This window comes from Aulonocara sp. 'chitande type north' Nkhata Bay, linkage group LG3, assembly GCF_057382095.1.
Source record: "Aulonocara sp. 'chitande type north' Nkhata Bay isolate Kocher_YH1m ecotype deep benthic linkage group LG3, A_spYH_male_GT1.1, whole genome shotgun sequence".
Taxonomy (NCBI): domain Eukaryota; kingdom Metazoa; phylum Chordata; class Actinopteri; order Cichliformes; family Cichlidae; genus Aulonocara; species Aulonocara sp. 'chitande type north' Nkhata Bay.
The window spans coordinates 6,128,553-6,141,830 of record NC_141346.1 but is presented as its reverse complement, the minus strand read 5'-3'; the positions used below and the strand labels follow the sequence as shown (position 1 = coordinate 6,141,830).

The 13,278-nt window shown below is 40.2% G+C and overlaps 1 protein-coding gene across 1 annotated transcript; it reads left to right on the top strand.

Annotated features, from left to right (window-relative positions):
* The first annotated feature begins 1,586 nt into the window (after positions 1-1,586).
* LOC147333663 (uncharacterized) lies at positions 1,587-12,825 on the top strand. Its single transcript, XM_086285820.1, has 5 exons — positions 1,587-1,756; positions 1,845-1,943; positions 2,605-2,937; positions 10,157-10,489; positions 12,767-12,825. Exons 1-5 carry the CDS (start codon positions 1,618-1,620, stop codon positions 12,823-12,825), a joined length of 963 nt encoding a protein of 320 aa, XP_086141946.1. The 5' UTR covers positions 1,587-1,617.
* Positions 12,826-13,278: the final 453 nt, after the last annotated feature.

The following is a 13,278-nucleotide window of genomic DNA, read 5'->3' as shown; positions in this document are numbered from 1 at the left end:
CAGCAGAGACAGCACAGCTGAAAAACAAACAACATTATCGATTAAAATATTACCCAATAAAATAGCAATTTTATAAAACCATTCAAAATCATGAAGCTAAAACAAACAATATACCTACAATATTGATCAGTTTCCCTGCGAGCAGTCGATCTAGGGCTTGATCAATTCTTCTATTAAAATTCGTGGTCACACTAAAAAAGTCCAATGACACCTTAAAAACAGGCACATGCAATAGCAAACGATCCAAACAAAAATGGCAAAAATCTCTTACCGACAGTATACCCACTCGCACCTGAGTGAATTAATTGCCTCTGGTTTTTTCCACAGAAGAGCGCTGACTTCACCCCACACACCCACTACCTTTTCACAGCTCTTCAGCCAATCACCTGGCAGAGTGCAACAAACTGCCAGGTGACACTTGTTACATTATTATACCTACATAATAACTAGAGTCATAAAGATCATTGCAAAACAGGTCATGTCTTTATTTAATATTTTCTCCTTCATAAGTCTTGTTTGTAAAGTCTCTGTATTAATATAAGTAAACATATTAGACACATCTCTGCTGTGGCTGTCAGAGAGCTGCCATCCATCAGTGAAGCTGAAACTAGATCAGATTACATGAAATGTTCATGCCGGGAGAATCAAAGCAGTTTTTCTCTAAATGGGATTCAGCATTTTATCCAATAATAGCACAAATAATGAAGTCCTCTATAAAAAGGCTGTTACACTCCATCAGTGTTTACTGGTAATACTCAGGTAAAAGTGAAAAAGTACAGACTCTGAAATTTAATCACAGTAAAAAAGTAAAAATTAGCTCCTTGAAGAACAGTTCTACTGATCATTATTGTACACAGGTAACCGAACGTAGTGCAAAATAATCATAATAATAAAATATTATTAGTGAAGGAAACGGTTTCCAAGGCCTAATCCGTGGATCGACTTCCTTCGAGGTGTGGACGTCTATCAGCAGAGAATGTACCTTCACCTATCAGCAGAGATTGTCCCTTAGTCTGTAACACAGTCAAATATATTCTCAAGTAATATTCAAGCATGCCATTCAGCGTGTTAGTACGAGCTCGGGAGCAGCTTGGGAGAACAAGAAAACAGAGACTGCTTTAGATTGTCTTCCCAAATTGACTCAACTTTATTCACAAGTACAACAGTTTATATAGAGGGTAAAATTCATGAGACAGCAGATTATCAGTTTAAACCAGTACAGACCAAGATAAGGGAGTGTTTCCCTGCCCATGGGTGAAGAAGCATCCTTTGTGTAGTTTATCAGTTCAGCTACAATTGTGATTATCTCAGCGACATATTTTCAAGGCACAAAACAAAGAGTTCTTTCATTAGTGAAATCTGTAACAAACCATTTGGCCTTCAACAGGCGTCTCCTAAAAGATTAAGAAACTAATGTAGCTGAGGGAGTGATCTCTGTGGTATTTCAACCTTGTACCAGCCTGTGATTCTCACACATCAATTCTTGGGTCAAAGAGAAAAATAACTAAAACAAAGGGGCCTTATTGAATGACAGAGTTTTCCTGCATAATGTCACTGCATTCAAACAACAGTGATCACCTGAAACAGCTGGACAACCTTTACTGTGGCCGCGGAAAGATGAACAAAGACCTGCTGAGAACTGGAGACCTCAGTCTGACCCTGAAATACCCCACAGAGAGAGACAGTGGAGGATACATCTGCACCATCTACAGGGACAAAGACATCCTGAGACAGAAAGTCGTGCTGCAGGTCAAAGGTCAGAGATGATGACACAGGTCAGAGGTCAGTGTTGTGGATTAAGGTCAGAGCTCAGAGGTTATGGTGCTTTTTATGCTTTTCCACAGAACCATTTCTAATCTGGAACATTGTTCTTGTGGTTCTCCTGGTTCTTCTTGTGGTTTCTGGAGGTCTTTTATTTCATTTCCGTCAGTATTTCATGTCAGGTGAGTGTCTCCTACTACACTACCCATAATGCCGATGGTTAGCAGGTGTCCTCTGGTGGCTCCTTGACTGCGGCTCACACAAACCTGTTCCAGAAGCTGAAAGAGTTGAGAGTTACAAACAGCTGATACAGAGAGCTGAAGAGAAACTTCCAGGTTTGTTCCAGAAGTCAGAAAACCTCCTTCAGACTCAGTCATTGATCAGTGAAACAGCTCCACAACATGACTTTACTAAACAGTGTGTGTGCTTCACTGCATTGATCTGACACAGAGGCTGCATGTGGACAAGCTGTTCTTCTTCTGTGGTGGTAAACAGCAGCTGACATGGAAACATGTGCTGACAGTAAATGTTGCAGCAGCTTCAGTAAATGTTCCTCCTTGAGTTGTGCTCAGTCATGTGGTGGAGAGCTTCAGATGTTCAGACACACGAGATCTTCATGGTTTCTGTGCTGATGTGTGTGAGACATGGCCGACTGTGGAGGCTCAGTCTGTCTGTTCTTCTGCTCTTCATCCAACATGTCTGGAGCACTTTACAGGACGCTGCAGACTAGTTACCAAAGAAGAAGAGTCAGCAACACATCAGGAACAAACTGAGACACAATCTGACTGAGACTAGAAGACAAGGAGGGACTGGTTATAATGTTGTGCTTTGTTGTCCTCTCAGCTTACCAGGTGGAGGTGGATCCAGGGGTGGAGTCTGTCCAGCTGCCCTGCAAGACCACACACTGCCTGCCCAAAGACGCTATAGTGGAGTGGAAGGATGGTTCTATGTATGACAGGAAGGTCCACGTGTATCAGAACGGCTCTGACCAGTCTAAAAAACAGCATGAGGATTACAGAGGCCGAACAGAGATGAAGAGAAGCCTACTGAAACCTGGAGACCTCAGTCTGACCCTGAAACACCCCACAGATGAAGACACAAACACCTACACCTGCACTGTTTACAGCAAGGAGGGAAACATCCTGATGAAGAAAGACGTGGTGCTCATCTTCAGAGGTCAGTGCTGTAGATACAGGTCAGAGGTCAGACTCATGATGGTGGTTCAGTCTCAGTGGCTCCATCCAATAATGTTACAGTGTTAGCATGTCTGATGTTTGTGGCTGTTTTGGTTTTTATTTGATTTCCAGCCAAATGTAAAAGCTTCAGCAGATGAACTGTAGGAGCAAAGTTCATGTGTGAGACTTCATCTGAAAGGTAACATCTTCTAGTTTCTGAACATGTGTTTGTTTAGCATGTGGCTAAAACACAGGCTAAGCTAAGTCAGCTCAAATCTCAGTAACAACCTTCTTTGGTCCTCATCTATAATCAGTCATATCTGAGTCACAATAACTAGAAGATGATTTCTAGCAGAAGTGTGAACATCTCCACATCCTTTCTCCATGTTATCATCCAAAGCTGTGTGAAGTTTCAGACCTCTGCAGGTAACAAACGGAGACTTAAATGGAGTTGTGATGCACTTCATAACTGACATGGAGGTTGATGATGGGGTAGGTACAGGCTTGGGGTGTCTGGGGACACTCTTTCGAGGATGCCAATGTTCACATTTTGGACAGAGAGGACAGACGGTTTGAAAGAGGAGTGAAAGAAGCCATCTATGTCCACTGTGAGCGACCATCTTTGAACAGAGGCGGGGGTTTACGACACCAACTCTCTGCCATCTATAATCCAGTTTTGAGATCCCTCCCCAGACGCCTTAACGCCCACTCACATCCTGGGTCATTTTTACCTCAATAAGTCATCTTGGTGGGGCAAGGTCTAACAATTGGTTTACCCAATAATGGCTGATAATGGGCTACACCCTTTCTCACATCTTGGTTTATGTGATGAGTCACACATCAAAGGCCCATAAACCACCAACTCTGTTCAAAGATGGTCGCACAGTTGTGTCATACGTTTGTGAAGTGGCTGTTTGGTCTCTCCAATGTAGAGGTCTGGGCATTCCTCGCTAAACTGTACAGCTTACACATTCAGTTCAGTTCAGTTCAGTTCATTTTTATTTCAAACATTTCAAACATGTGCCTTCACAATCATTACAAAATATCATTCCAGTATTTGTTTGAAAAGGAGTAGGCTGAAGTATTTACTTATTTGTCCCTACCCCCTCAAGTTTTACCTCTCATTCATTTAATTTTTTTTTGTCTTAAATTAAACAAACAACATATGAAACATATGAAGTAAAACAAAACATAACATACATAAATCAAAAACAAGAAATTAGCAAGCCCCACCACAGTATAGTTTCTTTCATATGAAAAATACAGAATGTGTATATTTGCAGATACACAAGTTATGGAAAAACAACAAAACAAAAAAACAAAAAAACAAAAAAGAACCACAACACCATTACCAGCTACATTACCGTCCTGGGTTAACCCCGTTTTCTTCATTCTTATACTTATTTAAAATTAGGTTTTTATATTTTACTTTAAACTGTTTTATGTTTTGACTGTCTTTTATTTCTTCTGTTAGACTGTTCCATAATTTAACTCCTGCAATTGACATAGTTCTTAAAGTTGTTCTAGCACTTTGTATTTTTAAATTCCATTTCCCTCTTAAGTTATACCCACCTTCTCTTTCTATGAACAATTTACAGATTTCTTTGGGAAGCAATTTATTTCTTACTTTATACATTATTTGCGCTGTTTTAAGCTTCACCAAGTCTTGGAATTTAATAGCTTGCATTTTGACAAAGAGTGCATTTGTATGGTCCCTGTACCCTACATTATTTATTAATCTAATGGCCCTTTTCTGTATTATAGTTATTGTTTGTGTGTTACTTTTGTATGTGTTTCCCCAGACCTCTACACAGTAGCTCATATATGGCAGTAGTAAAGCACAGTATAAAATGTGCAGTGCTTTCTGATCCAACATATGCTTTGCTTTCCCCAGGACGGCAATGCCCCGTGCCAATTTCCCCCGAACATAAGTAATGTGTGGCTTCCAACAGAGCTCGTGGTCAATGATCACCCCAAGAAATTTTATTTCATTTACTCTTTCTAAATATACATTGTCAACACATATTTCTACTTCGATGTTTTTCTTTTGGTTTCCAAACAACATAAATTTGGTTTTATCGAGATTCAATGATAATTTATTTATATCAAACCACTTCTTTAATATCGTTAATTCCTGTGTGACCATCTCCAAAACCTGTGGCAATTCCTCTCCTGAACACAGTATGTTTGTGTCATCTGCAAATATTACAAACTTTAAAATCTCCGATACTCTGCAGATATCATTTAAGTACATAATAAACATTTTTGGACCCAGTACTGAACCTTGAGGTACTCCACAAGCTATATCCATCAAATTAGATTTATATTCATTTATTTGTACATATTGTTGCCTATTCCCTACATAGCTTTTTAACCATTCCAAAACCACTCCCCTAAACCCGTACTTTTCCAGTTTTTTTAATAGAATTTCATGATTAACAGTATCAAACGCCTTCTTTAGATCTAAGAAAACTCCGAGCGCATACCTCTTATTATCCATACATTCCGTTATCTTTTCCATTAAATCTATCAGTGCCAAAGCTGTTGATCTGTTGCTTCTGAACCCATACTGACTATCTGTCATTAATTCATATTTTTCCACAAAACTATCAAATCTTTTTATGAAGAGTTTTTCCAGTATCTTAGAGAACTGGGAGAGTATTGACACTGGTCTATAGTTTGTAAAATGATGTCTTTCACCGGTTTTGTAAATGGGAATAACTTTAGCAACTTTCATTTTTTGTGGAAAAACTCCTTTTTGAAACGACAAGTTGAATATATATTTTAATGGTTTTACGATACCATCAATAACTGTCTTTACCGTTACCATATCAATATCATTCCAGTCTGTACTGGTTTTGTTCTTAAGTCCTCTAACTATGTCATAAATCTCTTTCTCTTCCACTGCTCTTAAAAACATTGAGCTACTATTCCTTTCAATATTTTCACCAGTGTCCCTTTCTATTCCATCAACCTTTATTTCTTCTGCCAGTTTTGGCCCTATGTTTACGAAGAATTCATTAAAGCCATTTACTATCTCCTCCATGTTATTAATACTTCTTGTCCCTTCTATAAAGTACCCAGGGTAATCATTATTCCTTGTTTCATTTTTGATTATTCTGTTTAATACATTCCATATATCTCTTGTGTTATCTTTATTGTGTTCTAACCTTTTAATGTAATACTCTCTTTTACAGGATCTCATTATATTAGGTAATTTGTTTTTGTAAGTTTTATACTTCATTTCAGTTTCTATTGTTCTCTTTTTTATGAATTCTCGATATAGGGTATTCTTTTTTTTGCTGGCATTTTGTAGTCCTTTTGTCATCCATGGTCTTCCTGCATAGTTGTGTTTCCTATTGATTTCAATTACTGGGCAGTTTTTATCAAGTAATGTGTTAAATGTTCTTAAAAATCCTTCGTAAGCTTTATTAACTTCTGTTTGTTCATATACAATATTCCAATCTTGCTTTAAAAGTTCATTTCTAAGACAATTTAAGGTCTTCTCTGTTCTTATTCTTTTGTAAATAATCTTATGTCCATCGTTGTTCACTTTATAATGGCATTTATAAGATCAGAATCAGCAATCAGAATCAGAATACTTTATTGATCCCTGGGGGAAATTATTTTTTGTTACAGTGCTCCATTTTAAACCAAGATGCAAAGACTGGTAAATGGTCACTTATATCATTGATTAACAGCCCACTTTTTATCTTTCCTTCTATTATATTTGTAAATATATTATCTAATAGAGTTGCACAATGAGATGTTATTCTGGTCGGTCTTGTTATCAGTGGAAATAAACCGATGCTGTACATGGAATCAATAAATTCTTCTGTACTCTTCTGTACACATTGTTAAGTCTGTGTTTGAGTTTTGTCTTTGGAATGAACCAGTTTCTGTCTGAGTGTGTTGCTTGGTCTGAAATATACTAGGGGATGGCAATGTTGTTTCATTTGTCTTTCTTATCCTCCCTAGTTGGTGTCTGGTCTTCTTTTCTGTGCATCTTTGCTACCTTGATGAAAGCCCATCTAGGATAACCACATGTTTTGAGTGCTTCCTTTACATGTGCGTGTTTCTTCTGTTTCCCTTCAGGCTTAGAGGGAACATGTTCTGCCCGGTGGTGTAGGGTCCTAATTACTCCAAGTTTGTGTTCCAGAGGGTGATGAGAGTCAAAGAGGAGGTACTGGTCCGTGTGTGTGGGCTTCCACTAAACTTCAGTGTTTACGTTTGTTAACACCTCAATTCTTTCATCTTTGGGCCGAAGGAAGGACAACACTCGTTGTTCAAATGCTTAATCAACAATCTCTTTATTCCATACAATTCTTATTATTCCATACAACACTTTTGAGCATAAACCATCCAGAGGGGAGATGAGCGCGGGAGGGTGTCCGCCTGATCTCGATGTGTCTGAGCATTTCTCACATTCTTATAGCTTCAGGAGGCCCCCACCTAGTCATAAAACCTAAACATCCACATTCTTTCTCTCTCAGTGAGCTTATGACCTTGGCTTCCTGTCCAGTATGTTCTGTTCTTTTCTAATTAGACAAATAAGGCCATGACTCTCTGAAAACAGTATTTCTTATAACTCAGTATAATGCATCATAAAACAATATCATTCATTCACCATAAATCAGCAGTCTAATGTAATACAAATATAATAGTCAAACACAAGTGTAACTTATAAACACATGTTCATACTTTTATTACACAATCAGAGAGAAAGAGAGAGAGAGAGAGTGCAGGACAGATAGACAGGTGACAGTCTCAGGTGTGCACACTGCTACAAACAGCAGGATATAGTGTTTGTGTTATTACGAGTGTAAACAAGAAGAGTTCCAGATGGTGCAGTGGACACATGTGTGACTGCTGTGATTAAAGCATCTTTCTTTCAGCTTAACGAGTGAACCGTCAGCTCGTTCAAACACACGTTAAAGTCCATTTGGCTCGACACCACCGAACAGAGGCAGCAATATAACATGGCTAACATTAACAGTGCAGTGAATCCTGCTGGTGCCGTGATATTCAGGACTGCAAACAGAGCAGCATCACTGACTTTCAGCTTGTTGTGTTTGTGGATATATGACTGACTTTAATTATCCATAAAATCATCACATCTCTGTAGGATTAAGGTCGACTATCGAACGGCGTATGAAGCATATTCAGTACTTACTTTTGAAAGTTTACTCTTTGGCCGCTCCACTTCTTTGAAGTGTCTCCCAGTCCCAGTGCACTTTGTGACACACTTGTTAGCACTGTCACTACCCGATCCGTATCGGAAACCCGATCGGTGCCCCGCATGCGCGAAAGGTGTCTACTTCCGGTCGAAGCATTTTACGATAGTTACAGGTCAGAGTATCTGTTAAGATGTTAAGAATAACAAGTATCTCTTAAAATGTTTCCGATAATGAAACATTTAATATAATGTAGACAAAAACAAAAAAATAAAAAGATAGTGACAGATCGGGACTCCCGATCCTTACTGCGCATGTGCAAAGTCGGAGCGTACAAATCAGGTCTACCCGATCCGTACCGCGCATGTGCAGGGGTTTTCTTCTTCTTCTGTTCCTTTAATGGCAGTGTACTCCCCAGTGTACGAGGATACCGCCACCTGCTGACTGAGCGAATGAACCCTATTGTAAACTGAATTAGCGTCATTACAAACGTGTGTTAAATTTGATTTAGTGATAGTCGAGTGTGTTTATGCTTGTCTGTGCGGAGAGGATTGTTGGAAAAGTGATGATGATGTCCACGATCACTGTCAATTGCCAGTAAACACTTCATCTGGCTGATGAATCTTCACGTGACATATTACAAAGTCTGTATTATTAACTCTGTAATTAGGCGCCATTCTTCTTATTTTACGGCGCTGTTGTTCAATCGGGGAACGCTCTCTGTTGAGGAGAAAAGCAAAAATTTGTTGCAGATACGGATTATCCATTGTTTAAATGTCCCGGTAGTCGAAAAGGAGGCAGAGCTGCTGAGAAATGCTAGGAGCTAACTGGGCGCTAACCGTGTCATTCAAATATATTGAATGTCGCAATGTTGACAAAGAGAGGAAGTGACGTAAAATTTGCGCATGCGGGGTACTGATTGGGTTTCCGGTACGGATCGGGTAGTGACAAGCATGTTTTGGTTCATGCAACTGGTCCGTCCGGTTATTGTCTCCCCAGAAACATTTCCGTTGTCTTTTTTCCTATTTCCGTTGTGCTTTGTGTGCTTTTGCAGCATTTTTCTTTTTGCAGCGTTTTTCTTTTTGCAGCGTTTTTCTTTTTGCAAGTGTTTTCTGAAGTTGCAGTCCGTTTGGCCTCTCAGGGCCACCGTACCATATTGTTTGTATAACATCTTTTTAAGTTTTGTGGATATTATACATGGTTATGCTGAGGATATGTTGGCCAATTTCCACTGGAAATGCCTTTTGGTTAAACTGTCAGCAAGGAATTTGCATTTGCACTGTTAATTGTTTATATAACTTTAATTCACATAAAAAACTGCTGCTCGTTTAAGTGAAAATACATTGATGGGTTTTTTTTGCACTAATAAAGTTGTGGAGTTGTATTTTGTCTAGTGTCAATTATATCATCAGTTATATCGTTATGGCAAATTTTCAAATGTATATCGTGATAAATATTTTTGGTCATATCGCCCTGCTCTACTGTGAAGGATTCCACTTCTTGTGTTTTGATTTTGACTCAGTTGTCTCTACGTATCTGTACCAGTGGCTGGGTACTCTCCCCTTGAAAGAGCCAAGAGCCTTTCTTTCCACTTCCTCCATGTAAAGGTTGGCTACATGGCACAGCCATGTTTTCGCCTGTAGAAACCCTTGTTGCGTTTGAAATATGTGGTGGTGAGGCAAATCTGATCAGGGGTGAAGTTGGTTCTGTCTTCTTGTAGGCGTTTTCTGACAGTCTCCACGGCCTCCGTGCTGGGTGTGCATGTGAAGAGAGAGATTACATCAAAGGACACCATGGTTTCATCTGGATCCAGGGTAAGTTTCTGGACCTTGTCGGTGAAGTCGGTGGAGTTCTTGATGTGGTGTGGGGTGTTTCCCACAAGAGGTGTAAGGATGCAAGGTGTTTCAAAATGTTGTAAGTGGCTGAGTTTATGCTGCTAACAATGGGTCTGAATGAGGTACAATGCATTACCAGTGAAGCAGCAGCGTGCAGCAGTCAACACAAATGTCTCCATCCAACCTTGTTTTCTCCTATGTTGTCCCACAGATTACGCTGAGGTGAAGCCAGAGCACTCTGAGGTTGAATATGTCGAGCTGCCCTGCAAAACCACACAAAACCTGCTTGAAGTTGCTAAAGTAGAGTGGAAGGAACGAGGCAACAGGAAGGTCCACCTGTATGAGAACGGCTCTGACCAGCCTGAAGAACAGCACCAGGATTACAAAGAGCAAACGAAGATGAATGAAGACCTGCTGAGAACTGGAGACCTCAGTCTGACCCTGAAATACCCCACAGAGGAAGACTACTCCATCTACACCTGCACCGTCTACAGCGTGGAGGGAAACATCCTCCTGAAGAAGCAAGTGAAGCTGAAAGTCAGAGGTCAGTGCTGTAGATACAGGTTGAAGGTCAGAGGTCATGTAGGAGTTTATTTTCTAAAAGCTTTTAGTTTTAATCTATTTTTAGTTTATTCAAATGATATAAAATCTTTAATGTTTTGATGTAAAAGCCAAAAATGTCAGGTGGAGCAACTGTCCATTTAAATGAACAGACTAAGAAGACGATTAAAAATGAAGTTTTAACTATCCTAACTTCAAAATAAAAGCCTCTGGTGTGATTGAGTTTGGATCAAATCAGTAGTTTTGTTAGTTTTGTCTATCAGAGTATGAATGCATGTGATTGTCAGCACTATATGAGAACCAGTTTACCATTTACCATGATCCAGTCATTTGGGTGTTGTCAAATGTCAGGGTGTAGCAGCCATAAATATGAGGCTTTTATTGTGAAGTGAAAGATAATAAGAGTGAAAATGATGTGTCCATGGATTCTAAGTTAATACAGATAAAATACTATTTAAATTGGCAATTTGACTCACTGACAATAAACAGAGCCACACTTGCTGCAGTAAGTTTGACACCACAGCATCATGTAGAGGTACTTTACAGCTGTAAATGAAAATTCAATACATCCATCCATCCATCCATCCATTCGCTTCCGCTTATCCTTTTCAGGGTCACGGGGGGCGCTGGAGCCTATCCCAGCTGTCATAGGGCGAGAGGCGGGGTACACCCTGGACAGGTCGCCAGTCTGTCGCAGGGCCAACACACAGGGACAGACAACCATTCGCACTCACATTCATTCGCACATTCACACCTAGTGACAATTTGGATTATCCAATTAACCTATCCCCACAAATTCAATACAATTTTATTTATATAGTGCCAAATCACAACAACAGTCGCCTCAAGGTAGGGCTGCTCGATTATGGCAAAAATGATAATCACGATTTTTTTCACTGAAATTGAGATCTTGATTATTTGACGATATTTATTTAACAATAACAATGTGTTGAATAATGGCTTTAAAGATTGTCAAAAAATCATATAAAATAGTTTGCAAATACTGATAACAGTGCAAATGTTTGCAATATAAAAAATAAATGAAAAATGTAAACATCTATGTTTAGTGAACTTCAAAATACTGCATAATATTTATGCATACAAATAACCAAACATCAAGGCAAGCTGTGTAGCCACACAATGCACAATTGCATCAAACTGACATTGAGGTATGTCAATTTGTAGTGTTGCTCTGTGGTGCAGCTACGACACCGTAGCAAAGTTTACACACTATGTCTGCTTGATCCACGTCTGACTCCGCCAACCCATACTGTTTCCAACCACTGAAGTTGTTTTACTTCTCTTTTCAACCAACAGCATTCTTTCTTCAGCAGCCATTATCCTCTCATCTCTACAATTAACTTCTGCTTGGCTTTCCGAGCTTGCCTCGGGTGCTCTTAATTGTTTTGACGTGTGTTTGAAATGCAGAGAGGTGCGCTCGATTTGCCACACGGAGCAGCGCGAGAGTAAAGGACGAGGTGCTAATAGGGCGAAGTCAAGGAGGCCATTTACATGAAAAGGGAAAGACCATCTCTGAATCGAGGAGGGTACATCTGTGACCATCTTACAATGCTGTGATTGCAGACATTCCTCAACTCTCTGTGAATGGTACTCATGGCTATTGATCAGTGGTCTTTGATCAGTGAGCTTTGATCAATGGTCATGACAACTTGCAAATAAACAACCTGACCTCTCAGCCCCTTGTTCATTCAGTGGTGCTAGTTTCAGTCATTATGCAAATGTACTGTACTGTTCTCAGTCATCCAGGTCATTGTAGTCTAAGGAGCTTGGAAAGAAAAGTGTCTGGACTTCTTTAAGTTTCTTGAAGATGGGCCAAGCTCCTTAGAATGCAAATGTATTGTTTATAAGATTGGGGAAACCTGCAGTCAGCTGAGACTGAAGAAGTCACTTGGACGATGATGAAACGTTTTTCCCACTGAAAACACTATGTCCAGATGAACAGAATTTGGAATTTACTTACCTGGATGATTGAGCATGCATCAAGACATTTGAGTTGTTCCAGGCATGTTCCACTGGAAGGAGGCCCTGGAGTAGACCCAGGACTTGATAATGAGATCATATCTCTCACCTGGCCTGGGAACGCCTTGCTGTTTCCCTGGAAAAGCTGTAGGGGGTGGCTGGAGAGGGAGGTGTGGGCTTTGTTGCATAGACTGCTGCCCCTGCGACCTGGCCCCAGATAAGCAGAAGAGGATGGATGGATGGAATTATTTCTCTCCATGAGCTGTTTCTCTGCCTGAAGGAGGCGCCACTCCATCGCTTCATTTAGTGCAGAACAAGAGTCACATGATGCTGCTCTGAACACCAATCACACTTTGTACAGCTCATGTTGTGTTTGTTGTCCTCTCAGTCTGTCAGGTGGAGGTGGAGGAGGGGGCGGAGTCTGTCCAGCTGCCCTTCAAAAATCACAGAACCTGCCTGGAGATGCTGAAGTGGAGTGGGTACACTATAACCCAAAAAAAGACGATCCATGTATATAAGAACGGCTCTGACCAGCCTGGAGAACAGCACCAGGATTACAGAGACCGAACGAAAATGAATGAAGACCTGCTGAGAACTGGAGACCTCAGTCTGACCCTGAAAACCCCCAAAGAGAGTGACAGTGGAGAATACAAATGTGTAGTGTATGGGAAGATCTGGAGAGCGAAAACTGTGCTGCTCAAAGTCAAAGGTTTGTTGGTTTGTGTTTGTTTGCACGTGTGTGTGGGTGGGGGGGCAGGCAATCGTTCGTGTGTCTGACTGTCTTTTGTCTCC